The 13,703-nt window shown below is 43.6% G+C and overlaps 1 protein-coding gene across 2 annotated transcripts in view; it reads left to right on the top strand.

Moving 5' to 3' along the window:
• Window positions 1-10,855, top strand: part of grid1a (glutamate receptor, ionotropic, delta 1a) — a 319,171-nt gene extending 308,316 nt beyond the window's left edge. Inside the window, exons 13-16 of one of the 2 annotated variants that reach the window (XM_079560464.1) lie at window positions 2,602-2,797; window positions 6,802-6,968; window positions 8,042-8,282; window positions 10,084-10,855. In XM_079560464.1, coding sequence (XP_079416590.1) covers window positions 2,602-2,797; window positions 6,802-6,968; window positions 8,042-8,282; window positions 10,084-10,518 — 1,039 coding nt within the window. In that variant the 3' untranslated portion in view covers window positions 10,519-10,855. Of the gene's footprint in view, window positions 1-2,601; window positions 2,798-6,801; window positions 6,969-8,041; window positions 8,499-10,083 lie in introns of both variants that reach the window. The other variant, XM_079560465.1, reaches the window with a different exon arrangement.
• The last annotated feature ends 2,848 nt before the right edge of the window (window positions 10,856-13,703 follow it).

The following is a 13,703-nucleotide window of genomic DNA, read 5'->3' as shown; positions in this document are numbered from 1 at the left end:
ATTACTTTTGCATCCTCCGCCATTGCTAAACTACAACCAGCAAATGCGGTGTAAATGCTTGACGTCACCTACAACACCCGCCTCCCCCGCTCGCTGAATGGCAGGTTGAAATTCAACCAATGTAACGCGGCCACTGAGATCCAATCCAGACATACATGTAGGGAAATTATAATTGACCGGAGTTTACGGATGGCTAAGGCCAGGCTAGGTATATAGTATACTCTCCCACTTGTTACTGTCAAATTGGGCATCTATAACCACAGAATGTACTGTCTACAATAACATAAACTGGGGCAAAAAAGTATTTGGTCAGTTCCCCCTAGACTTCCTGTTGGATTTCGGCCAAATACTTATTTTTGCCCCACTGTATATTATAATAGTATAATGGCTGAAATGAAAATGAGTGATGACCAATTACCATAATGATCATCTTCAAGCAACTGGATAATTGTCTGAAACCTTCCGTGTGTGGTTGAGTGCTGCACTATTGTTTAATCGTGAGATTTGTAACTTTTTGAGCCAGTTCACCAGTCTCATAAGTCTGGGAAAAGCTGAAAAAATGGTGCAGACGTAGGTTGGCTGTTACCAATCACTAATTTTCACATAGGCAGGTTGACCAGAGCAGGATTTGGACCAGCAACCTTCTGTTTATGGAGGAACTGCTCTGCCGGCTGAGTCACTGCGTGCGTTCTACATGTTTTCCTGAATGGTTTGTAAAGAAAGTGGCATAAAGTGGGGGATATTTGACCTGTTACAAAATGCTGTACAGTGCTGCACAGTTTAACAAAACACACATTTTTTAAAGGTATTGTGAGGACAAGGAGTAAACAAATGTCACCCAGAAACCTCTAAACAGTCCCTCAGCTTTTCTTGCTCACGTTGCTGCGCCTCCACACATATACACTTTTAATTATATGGTTGAATTAGCCCAACATTATCACCTGCAGATAAGCCATTCAATGCTGGGCCGTTTTAGAAAAGTGCAGACAAGACAATCCGCGCCGCATTAAAATCTGAGAGCGCCACCTTAATGCACCCCAAGTCCCACCCCCCGGATCCTCGGCCCGACCTGTGCCCACTAGCACAGCCACACAATCTCCCCGGCTAGATTGCCATTCACACCACATTGGAAGCAAAGTCTAATTATAGTGACATTTGGGTTTGAGCGAGTATGCCGCAGTGCAAAAATTGGCAATCATCTCTATATATAAGATACAGCTGGGGTCTCGACTGCCCACGCAACACCTGCACGCGTCCATTTTGCCAGAACGCACTCCTTTTCAAATCCAGGGAATCATTTTTGGCCGGGGGAGAGAGACAATCAGATACAAACTTGTCGCAGATTTTATGATGATAATGCGGTGGATGCGCGTCGCCAGCGGTTTGGGCAGCGGAAGCCGAAGTTACAGGTGCACTTCATTTGGCCGATAAGGAGCAATAAGCCGAGCAGGGGCAGGGGCAGGCGCGGGAGGTGTGATTGGGGCACTAAAACAAGGGGGAAGTTTGATCTAGAATTCCGAGCAGTGAAATGATAAGCCCTGAGGCGTGACCGGAATGAATTGCCTCAGAAGTGTATTCGAGTGTTGTACAAGAGCAATTTACGGTGCGTTTTTTAATACGCTTCTACTTCAGGCTGTGCTTGGGAGACATTGGCATAATTCCCAAACATGCACTTCTAAAACAAAGCGGCATTATCTAAAAAGTCAGTCATGGTTTTGACAAAAAGTAGGTTACGTGAGAGCGATTGTTACACCTTTTCTTCTTTCAGCTGTGTCCCTTTTTCATCACAAAACAGTCGCAGATTTTTATGCCAGATGCCGTTTTCTGGGTCAGGCAATTTGGGTGAACTGACTTGATGACTATAGTGTGTTTTCCCCGAGACGTCACTTTTCGAGAAGTCGGGCATGATGGCGATGCTCACCCGTGTACTCACCTATCAAAACTGTACTGCGAAGTTTGAAACGTGCAAAATAAGGGAGAGATCACACACATTTCAAAGAGCGTTATGTCAATTTCGTATAAAGAGCATGATATCATATATTGATGAGAACATGGATTCACTTATGGGAGGCAAGATTGACACTGAACAAACTGGCATCCGTTTCCATTTCATATCGATCATCATCCCCAATTAACTTCAGTTTGTTAATAAAACATTCTCTTTTTTTGCATTCAGTCTTTCGTTGTACAACTGGGCAACTGTGTGAGAAGCTTTGGGGTCCGATGTCGAGGGTTTATGGCGAAACCTTGCGTGTTTGTCCATAATTAATTATCCGTCTTGTTAATTGCCGTGAGCTGTATTTCCAACACTTCCAGGTCGGGACCAGATCTGTGATGTTTGTGAAAACACCCTATACCTTTTGAAAACATATGCAGCTCTTGAACGTGTCTAGTTGATTGTGTGGGCGTGTTGTACATGTGCGTGGACTAGTGCATGGCATACTTTTCTACAACATGAAATGACTTTGATGTGTTCTTGAAAGACAGCTCTCAGGGATGTCTCGTAGGCAGATGACTATGGCGACTGAATGTCTGAACATGAAAGTACAGCTAAGGTGGAGAGCAGAGATGTAAACTTCCCATCCTCTGTGCTGTTTGCAGCTCTTTTGCGGACCTGTCCAAGCAGTCCGACCTCATGTACGGGACAGTGAGGGACTCCGCCGTGTACGAGTACTTCCGGGCCAAAGGCACCAACCCCCTGGAGCAGGACAACACGTTTGCCGAGCTGTGGAAGATCGTCAACAAGAACAATGGCCACGACAACTCAGTCAGCGGCCCCATGGAGGGCATCAAGAAGGTCAGTGTTTAGTTCGATGCTAATCTCTCTACAAGGACAGCTTTTCATAGCGCATAAAAGAACGCTAAAATGCTTTGCTTGTTCTTTTGTCTGAAATTCCATTCATAAGCAGATCAAAGAGAGTCCGACACAGCATGAGGCAATGGGTGGTTGAAATCAAAGAAGAGAATCAAATATATATTTCTAGGGAATTAGAGGACTGTGCTCACTCCAGCTCCATTTGCCAACAATGACAAAACCCTTTTATTTAAACTATGAAAAACTAAGACAGTGTTATTTATGTTAAATAAATGAGTCTGTGACAAAAACCATAGACTGTAGAATTAATAGACAGCTTCTGCTCACTCCTCCCCATTTACCATAATGACCACGTTCGAAAATCGGGAAATCATGGAGGATTTACAGACTCCTCCTTCCCAGCTCTGACGGGGCATGTTCCTAAAAAGGGCATGAGGGCGGGATCTTCACTGTAGACTTGGCCTTCGCGGGGCTCTTAATTCGGTTGTAGCCACAGTCGCGGCATTAGGTCTAATGCTAACGGGCTGTCAATCAAAGTCTGGCCCTCATTAGAATACGAGATTTCAAAAATGTTCCTTACAAAAACCCACCTGGTCCCTTTAATTGTAACAAAACCCAGTGCTTTCACAGGAGGATTATCTAGCTGTAGAAAGTTTTAAAAAAGAATAATTAGGCACCAGGCTTTACAGTTGATTAGAACATGTCTAAACTGCAAGGCTTTCTAATGGAAAACTAGCTTGTTTTGCCGCCACCGGCCCCTAGCGTCTTGCAAGTACACATTTCTTATTATACTTTTATCTGTAAACATACTGATAGGCCATTAATAATAGGCTTATTCATAGCCAGCCCTTACCCTAACCCTGACCTTAAAGGGATATTTCAGGATTTTTGACATAGGGCCTCATTTCCCAGTTATCCAGAGTGTTGCTGGTACCTGGAGATATTTTTTTTGTAATTCATGCAGTTCTTATGTTTGAAGAGTTTCGTGGCGCTAGGCTAATGCAAGGCTAGCGCATGTCTACGATATCAGCTAGCCTGCATTAAAAACAGTCTTACGCACACTCCACAGTGCACCTGAGGCAAATCACTTATAACGCCAGACTAACCATATAAATGTCTGTGTCGACAGAATAATTTTAACCATTTTGCATTTAAAATACCTTATATTTGAGCAGCATCTGCTTCATGTTTGTATAAGCTACGCAGCGGCGGAGTGATCTGATAGAAAATAGTCCCTCAAAATGCGATCATTCTTGTGATGCAAGTTATATTCCGTTATATTCCAAAAATTATTCTATCGACACAGACATATGGTTAGTCTGGCGTTATAAGTGATTTGCCTCAGGTGCACTGTGGAGTGCGTAAGACTGTTTTTAATGCAGGCTAGCTGATATCGTAGAAATGCGCTAGCCTTGCACTAGCCTAGCGCCTCAAAACTCTTCAAACATAAGAACTGCATGAATTACAAAAAAAATATCTCCAGGTACCAGCAACACTCTGGATAACTAGGAAATAAGGCCCTATGTTAAAAATCCTGAAATATCCCTTTAACCCTTACCCTAACCCTAAAATGATTACTAATGCTTATTAATCCTTAATGAGCACACCTTAATCTAAAGCAATTCCGAGATTTGCTCTGAAACGCTGTACAACGGAAGTGAACATGGCAAATCCAGAGAAACGCACGGCGGGGTAGACATTTACAACCTGTAATTATGAAAAGTGGGCAGAATTCACCAGTTGCAGCTCTGCCATGGATTAGCAGCGAGCATTCTCCATCAACCCTAAATGAATGTTCAAGGTATGATATGCAAGAACATGTATTCCGATCCCGCCGCTCTCGGAAGTGCCTCGGATGGAAATGACATACACGTTGTTTCCATGTTAATGTACGTCCTTTAAATCAAAGGACTCCATTCTTATGCAACGCCATCACGGCGTACTTACATAAGGTGCTTTTTGTTATAAATCCTGTCCATCGGTCCTCATATCAGCCTGGAGAAGATGAATGACCCAAAGCATTAGGCTGGTTTTAAATTAGGTGTTTTTGTCTCCAATAGCCTGCACTAGTATCCTTGCTGTAAAAGGGAACTGTAATGCAAAAACATACGGCTTAGCGAAGAATAAGTCAATGTTGCAATGCAAAACTGTAGAAACATTCAAGAGAAAGGAAGGCCTGAAAGGAAACCAGAGACCCTATAGTTCAAGGGATAAATGGTGCACCTTCATGATAATCCCCTTGTTCATACAGTTCTATGTTTTGTTCTTTGAAAATCTATGGCTATTTTGTATTCTCCCAAAAAAATATTGATCCTATAATGAGGACATAATCGTTACCCAAGCTACTAAAAGAGCGTCCTTTTATTTCCCAGTCGTTTCCTCTCTCTCGTGGGACGGGCGGATAGAGGCCAGGGGCGTGAGTCAGAGCCCCAACACCGTGGGCTGTGCGGTTCTCGCAAGTACTCACCCACTGCTGAGATCCTGCTGCCGAATGAATCATCCCACCACTACTTTTTTTCTATCTGTATCTAAAGCCACAGGCCCCGTGCCACCACCAGCCACAGGGGGCCTATTAAGCGCTATTCCTGTCGCCGGACTGGGCTTGTGCCGTCATTCACTTTCTCAAGCGCAAGTTGAGTCATGAAAAAACAGGATTTTATCAACTCGAAATATCTCTCCTGAAAGCCTAGATTTAAAAAGGTGCAGTGAGTTCTGTTTGTTACTAGAAATGACAGGAAGTGAAGACGTTATTTTACGAGCTTAGTTTAGGGGCATTACCCCCAACACAGGTTCAGGTTCAAGTCCGCTGCCCTTAACGACGCCGCAACATGTTGTTACGAAAGACAATAGCTGCTGGTCTTGGCCTTTCACACCTTGCTTGTTCAGTGCTTTTCACATTGTGTACATTCAATTCACAGCGGTCGTGGATAACAACCATGTATACAGAGAAAAAAACATAGCTATAAGAGAAACCAGAATAACTCCACTGCAGAATCACAGCTACTGTATTTGTGTCTCACTGATGCTTTCAGCCTCTTATGTCCTGTATCATCGGACACATTTTTATGGGACGTCATAGCTAATGCAATGCTATCATGTTCACGAGCGCATTTTCTCCAGTTCGGCTTTACCCAAATCTAAAAGCAACAGTGTAATGCAGGGGTGTCAAACTAATTTTGGGTCGCGGGCCGAAATTCAGCTCCCACGGCGGGTCGCGGGCCGTATTTAATTAGTAACAACAGCTTACACTTGTAATGCACTTTACAAGCCTGTGTCACAAGTTCCTTAAAGTACTACATTCACTCCACACTCAGTGGTGGTAAGCTGTTATTGAAGCCACAGCCGCCCTGGGGCAGACTGTCCATTAACCACGTGGCTATATAATGTGTTGTTCATATCCTGAACTGTTATTATGTCAGTGCCCTCTGCTGGACACGTGTGAATCTATTTCCTTTTTTATTTTATTTTATTTTAAGGCCTCCTAGTGGCTAGACTGAGCACTCTGCTTATTCTTTAAAAATTAATAACTCCGCACAGGAATGAGACTTTTTTTTTTTTTTTTTTACATGCTCTGGAATCTATGCTCTACACGGCAGGTCCGGATTAAATAATCTCGGGCCGTATGTTTGACACCCCTGGTATAATGCCCCATTGGAAAGCTAAGACCGATAAAAGTGATCGTAACCACATTTTTGTTGCGTTTTCATCTTTTTTTGTCACGTGTTTGTTGCTTTTTTGTTGCTTTCTCAGCCTCTTTTGCGTTGCTATTTTAACGTTTTTTTTGTTGAAGCATTTAGATTTGGGTAAAGCCAAACTGGAGAAAATGCGCTTGGTTAAGACGGGGGGAAAGAGGCTAACTCTCTCTCAGTCTAGGTCTCCTCTTTCATAGCAGTTGTAAATCATCATCACCACCTGTATCTGCCTGTCAAAGCATGTTAATGTGCTGTACTTTTGAAATAATTTATTGTTAATTTTTTTATGTCCAGGCAAAGAGAGAGTCCTATGCGTTTCTGTGGGACATGGCGGTGGTGGAGTACGCGGCGCTGACGGATGATGACTGCACGCTGACCATCTCGGGAAACAGCCTGAGCACGAGAGGCTACGGCATCGCCCTACAGCACGGCAGCCCCTACAGAGACCTGTTCTCTCAAAAGTACGCACAAGCCTTTCATTTCTGAATACTTTAGATATAACTTATTCCAAAGTGTTACCAAATATAGCTAAATTGCCTCTATTGTATGCAAATAATTGAACTGGTGCCCATATACCAAGTGGAGGTGGAACAAAAGGAGGCACATAAATCGATCGATAGTTGCAGGTATTGATGGAAGAGTAGTAAAAGAATTGACAAAGCCAGAAGAAAATGCATTGTGCTGAAAGCTATTTTGAAATTATATATTACATTTACAAGTTCTTGGTCTTTCTTACCCCTCGGACAATGATCCTGTTCTTGCCTTGATAAAACGTCCTGAAAAATATCTGACATTTGTGAGATCTCAGCTCTTGATGTGTCTGAGATATGGCGGTAGATAAATGAGGAGGGCTATGGCGGCGTTGTGTGGCGAGACGTGCAGGTTCAAAAACACAAATAGCTCATGTCAGTCAGTCTCACAGCTGCTGAATAATGTCCCGGCTCAGAGCTAACCGGTCCGATGGGACAGATGGAGCGTCTGGCCTCTGTTTGTAGGAGGCTGTCATCCCTCTGTCTGCTCTCTGTACTCTAACTAATAGGCTCACACCACTATTTGATCATTCCTTGTTTTCCAGGCTTTGGCACTGAAGCGATTCATCTTGTTCAGCTGCTATTGATACACATTCTTTACGAACAAGTGCCATGATAGTTGTTGGTTTGCAGTTTAGTTTAAGCAGATAATTCCATTTAAGTTGTTCTATCATGAGCTGCAAATGAACACTCGAAAAATCCATTAACAAAAAGTGGATTGTTCCTCATAAACGTTCTGTGTTTCTGTGTGAGTTATAAAGAGGCAGCCACACTGCTGTAATTATATTCACTTCATTATTTCCTAAATGACTAATTTCACTGAAAATATCAGTACATTTCAGACTGACATTCTTTAAAAGGAACCAGACACTGAAAATACTCAGAATGTGGTGTTACGGTTGAGTTGTCCTGGATATTTGACCTGAACAATTTTCACACAAAAGCCTGCTATTGTCTAATGAATGATTTTCATTTTCTTGTGACTGTTCCTTTGTGTTGTGCAGGATATTAGAGCTCCAGGAGAAGGGGGACCTGGACATCCTTAAGCAGAAGTGGTGGCCTAAGAAGGGTCGCTGTGACCTACAGAGCCATGCAGACGCTCAGCCGGAGGGGCGGGCCTTACGCCTGCACAGCTTCGCGGGGGTGTTCTGTATCCTGGCTGCGGGCCTGCTGCTGGCGCTGCTCGTAGCTGCTCTGGAGACGTGGTGGAATAGTAACCACTGCAGGAGAGAGCAGCCCAAAGAGGTGACCGCAGACTGCACCGGCCAGGGCCCGAGCCCCGGCCTCCTCACCCAGAGCAGCACGGCCGCTCCCCCCGCCCCGCCCAGGCCACGCTCCAGACCCCGCCCCCTGGGCCCCCCGGTGCTGCCCACAGACGCCACTGCCACACTCTACTTTATGGATCCAGCAGGCGCTGACGCCAGCCCCGATTTAGTAGAGCTGCAGTACACCCAGTTATAGGTGTGCCTCTGAGCCATAGCACAGACATCATGTGATCATTCTGCTCATGTGGGAGAGAGATGGGGTGCTCCTAGGGACTCTCTCATCGAGAAGACACACACGCTAATCATAGTGGTAACCTGAACCTGAAATAAAAAACACTCAATCGCACTTCCCTAAGCCCAAAATTGTACTTCTGGGTCAATGAGCACTTCAGAGGTACAATAGCCCTCTTTAGCTAATCCATTCAAGTCTTAACACTTTAGAGCTCCCATTGCATCCTGCAGCTGTTGACTGGGCAGCTCCTCTTCATGAGGCGGGCGTCCAGACAACAAGGCTTGACATGGATCCCTAAACTAAAGTGTGAGCAAAGCATACTATATGCTGCAATAGCTACACTCAAATAGAGACACCCTTCCCTCTAAACCAGTAACTCAAATGTGTCCATGTTGTTTTAATCAGGGCACTTTGACTTACTCTTCTAGCTTCAGTGCTCTCAAAACAGAAACATACAACTGTCATGATTATTGTATTTTCTTATTAGTTGTTAGCATTAGCATAATTAGCATAATGCTTCTCACTACAAAAACATGAATTTTGTGCACGTTGATGAACGTTTCTTTCTTCACTATATAGTACATTGCAGCCCTGCAGATAACAGCCTCGGCAAGTGCATTTACTGGACAGTAAGACTAGTTAATGTAAAGAGCACGACTGGTATTGTCAATTTCTTATGAGAGCACTTAAGCTAAAACCCCACTAGAAACCTCCCTACCAGTCTTTGTGACTGACAACACTTATATGTCAATGGCTGGATTGTCACAGTCATTAAGTGCATTGGCATATAATATGAGGCTAGTATATTGCTCTTGACACAGGTCTTCTGTGCTGGATGCTCATTGGCTGCGGGACCAGGAGGCGGAGCATGGGACTTGGCAGGGTTACCTCATTCTGTATGTCATCTCACCCCATGGTCTCTCCTGTTTACTGTGCATGCTTTTTCTGTGAACACCAGGGAGCAGCCAAACCTGCAAAACTAATCCGCTTCTTTGCCTGCTCCTTGACTCACACAACACTTGATATAAATGTTTAAGTTTCATTAAGTTTCCTTGTCAGATGGATTCAAAAACATAAAGATTATAACAAATTGTATGTAACTAGGCTGACTTTTAACTTCACTGACACACTGTGTGTATTTAAAGTTTAATTTGCCTCTCTGGCCATAATATTCATGCGTTTATTCTATTATTTCATCAGTGCAAGTGATTGACAAGCTCTGAACACCACAAAACAAACACTAATTCTACTCAGCTGTGATAACACATTTGTGGCTGGCCATCATCTGCTTGTCACCATGTAAATGTTAAACCTTTGTAAATGTTAAAACTTGATTTGCAACAGAATTAGATCTAATGTTATGTCTTGTACAGATACAGACTATAAATGATCATTTTGTTATGTCAGATTGGGACAAACGTCTAATAGTCTCTCTGTTCTCTCCTTTCAACCTTTCCCTCTGCTGTCCTTTCATTTATTTTGACCCTCCTCACACACCCTTGTTTCATCATCCCGCCTCCTCTCCCACTGTCCCTACTGTGGCTCTCAGGACAAAGAGGTGAACCTGGAGCAGGTGCACCACCGCCTCAATAGCCTTCTGGACGATGACCTGGCCCATAAGCAGCTCCCGGGACAGTCCATGGAGATCTCTGCCCTGGACATTGGAAGCATGCAGCCCAGCCAGTCTCTGGAGGCCCTGTCTGTGCGGGACTACCCACCTCACCGCGGGGGACCCCTGTCAGTCACCTCCTTCCTGCAGGAGAGCCGCGGGCCGGGCCGGACGCTGGGCGCGGTCGGGGGCAGGACCCTACCACTGCCCCTGAGCAGCGCCACCATGCCCTCCATCCGCTGCAAACACAGGGCGCCCAACGGGGGGCTCTTCAGGCAGAGTCCCATCAAGACACCCATGCCAATGTCATACCAGCCAGTGCCAGGGGGGCCCATCCCAGAGGCCAGCGAGCCCAGCCACGGGACGTCCATCTGAGCAGGACTGACAGACTCTCAGCTCAGTGACGTGTGCAGAATATAAATACACAGGATTTTTATTATGACAGGTCAGGGGACGCACTGACTTTCATGTACATATTTGTAAGTACAAAGAGAGAGAGAAGCAACATTAAAAGTGTATTTTGAATATTCTCAATCGTTGAGTTTAAAAAACATAAAAGTATGAAAAAAATGACTGAATGGGTTTGTAAATTTTGTTCTAAACGAATAAAGGTGACAATTCTTTGTGGTTGTTTTCTAAGTGCCGAGTTCAAAGCTGTTTTCTTTTAGATCAACATTAACTGAATGTACTGTGAGAACCATGATAAAAGACATTTCACACTTCAAAGACATTGAAAAAAATTGCTTTGTTTCATATGAAAAATAAAAGGTTGAATAAAAAAATGCTTTGAGTTGTGTGCTTGAAAACATTTGAAAAATAACCCTGACTCTTGACTGCACCTGCTGAAGTGTAAATGCATGCGATAAGTCAAAGTTGATACAGCTGGTATTAGAAGTGTAAATAATCAGAGAAAGGTTTATATATATATATATATATATATATATATATATATATATATATATATATATATATATATATATATATATATATATATAGCTTTATACCTATTAACATTTTTAACCCCAGTAAATCAAAGAGAATCTATACACTTCCCTCCCAGTCTTGTCCAGGAGCCTTGGACCACTTCCACAGCCCTATTAGCTTAAATAGAGTAAATTACATTTCTGTCCATGGGGAAGAGGATAATTGCTCATATTGAGCCAAATGAGGTCCACCTTCACACCATCCAGGCACCCCCGCACACAGGGCAGTCTTTGGATAACTCACTGGACCAACGAACCGACATGTGGCCAATGAATGTCACCTAGGGTAGTGTTCTTGTGTGTTATAACGTCCATTTGTACAAGCCCCAATGTGTAACATGCAATTCCCAAAGGTGCCAAGGGACAGCAGAGGTGGTGAAGCAGAACGACTGTGACTGTAACCAATGCAGGAGCGTTCGCCCGTTGTTTCCCGACAAAACTTCACTTCCAACTGGTTTGAGCTGAGAGGAGCTGACGGCTTGTTTGGTGCTACAGCCAGTGTGGTCAGGTTAACATGAAACTTAATCGCTCAGACACTTTCTGCAGAAGACCACTTACTCGATTTCTAGAAAGAAAGAAATATACAATGACAAGCAATGACTCACATGCAAAGTTGAGCGATTGCGCTAACCCATTGTATTTTAGTTTATTATTATTTATCTTATACTTACACAGCCAAAACACGGAGAACCAATTCTTATTTACAATGATGATCCAATTTAATCCAGATTGATGTATTCCACAATTGAAAAACAAATGTGTTTTGTGGCCAACGGTAACGTCCCCATAATAATGGGATGATGTTTTTAAGGCCTTTTCAACCAATTCCAAGATTTTCCTAAAACTTATTGAATAATGTGCATTTAAATCAATCTTTCAGACTAATGCATTTTAAAGACTGCATTTTATTCCAAGTGGATGAAAATGGTCAGTAAATGGATAATTTGGCAACGCAAAATAAGAAAGGACACTTTAGTGATTGCCAATAGGTAAATGTGTCCAACTCAGTAAAGTTACTTTTGGAGGATTTGAAAATAACAATGATGAATGCCAAACATTATTTTCTCTGTAGTTAAACCGGGTTTTGGGATTTATATCATACAAATATAGATTAATTAAATTCCTATAATGGTGTGGTTAGTGCCACAATTCCCAAGCAATATAAGTAAGTAAGTATACTTACTTAAAGTGCTTTATTTGTCATTGTTTCAACTGTACAACAAAATTGTGTTCAGGTGTTAGTCCTGAGCCGCTGCGACTGAGCTGCGCCGCCACTGTGGGCCAACCTGACAAGCATGTTTTTGGAGGTCGGTGAAACCGTAGCACCCGGAGGAAATATGGCTGGCTGCCTTCAGTCTCCTCTGATCCTCTGAAACGGTGCTGTGAAATGGACTCCTGGGTTTGTTCCTGTTTCAGAGCTTCCTCCTTCCTCTTCCTCCTGCGCAGCTCCCTCCGCTCCACAAGCGGAGGGAGACTAGATGGTCTTTCACCATCTCCTGGGAAGAGCTTAGCAGTTGATCTGTTTAATTCTCCAGTGAACGTCCATTAGCCGGAACAAGCTAGAAGGCATGTGTGGCTTAGCTGTGAGTCTTGCCCGGATACCTCCTCGTTGTCCCTTTTTGTTCCCTGTAGCTTCTCTTGTGACTATGCTGCAGGTGTGGGGGGCTCTTGGTGTCTTCAGTGTTTCAGAAGAAATATGTAGGTTTCAAATGTCTTTAGCTCATAAGATAGATGCTAATTTCTTAAGTTTCCATGTTAAATAGTTTCTGGTTTACATTTACAAAATAGGGTGTGGAGAAACCTACAAGTTGCTCTTTTGAAGGTACTTTCCTCTCGTTCTGCAGTCCCTGACCCAGACTGTGCCCTGGTCAGACTCGGGCTCAACATCTGCCTGCTTTAAAACACGTTTAGCCCCACATCTGCTGCTCCACCCCACGGCAAAGTCCTATAAGCAAACAGTGGCCATAGGGCGCCCGTGTTGCTGCCCACAAAACCGATTCTTCTCCCATAAGGCCTCGCCTGGACCTACACTCTGCTCTGGAAGGCCACTCTTCAAATGTTTAAACACGGAATAACTGCTTTGGTTTGATCCTGCACTGTGGCCTGACTTTTCAAACTTTTCCTCAAGGAATTTGCACAAAATTCAAGCTTTCTTCACTCTGGATGAGTGGCACTATTCCGTGTGGTGCCGCGAGCATGTGAAACAAGTTAAAACAGCATGATGAAAACAGAGCTTGCAGTATCACTGAATGAGACAGCACATGAGCCAAGATTGGGATTGTGTCTGCAGCATTGCCTTGGTCACTTCTGCCTCTCCGCAATCTTCCCCTTTAGTAAAATCTCAGCTGCACTCAAAGAATCCATCAACGCTCTACGGTTCCCCAGCCCGCCATTTAATGTCCAAACACCTCTTCAGATCGACACTTACCACCTCTTCCTAATCAGTCTTTACAGAAAACATGACAGGGAATTAAAGTGATAATTCTATACAATAATGTACTTTTTAATATAAGGTCATTTATTAAGACACAAACAAGGGGAAGTGTAGGCTTAGCAGGCTTTAGATGGCACTGTTTA

The sequence above is a fragment of the Gobius niger genome (genome assembly GCF_951799975.1).
Source record: "Gobius niger genome assembly, chromosome: 7".
In the NCBI taxonomy this organism is placed as follows: Eukaryota; Metazoa; Chordata; class Actinopteri; order Gobiiformes; family Gobiidae; genus Gobius; species Gobius niger.
This window is presented reverse-complemented; position numbering and strand designations above follow the sequence as displayed.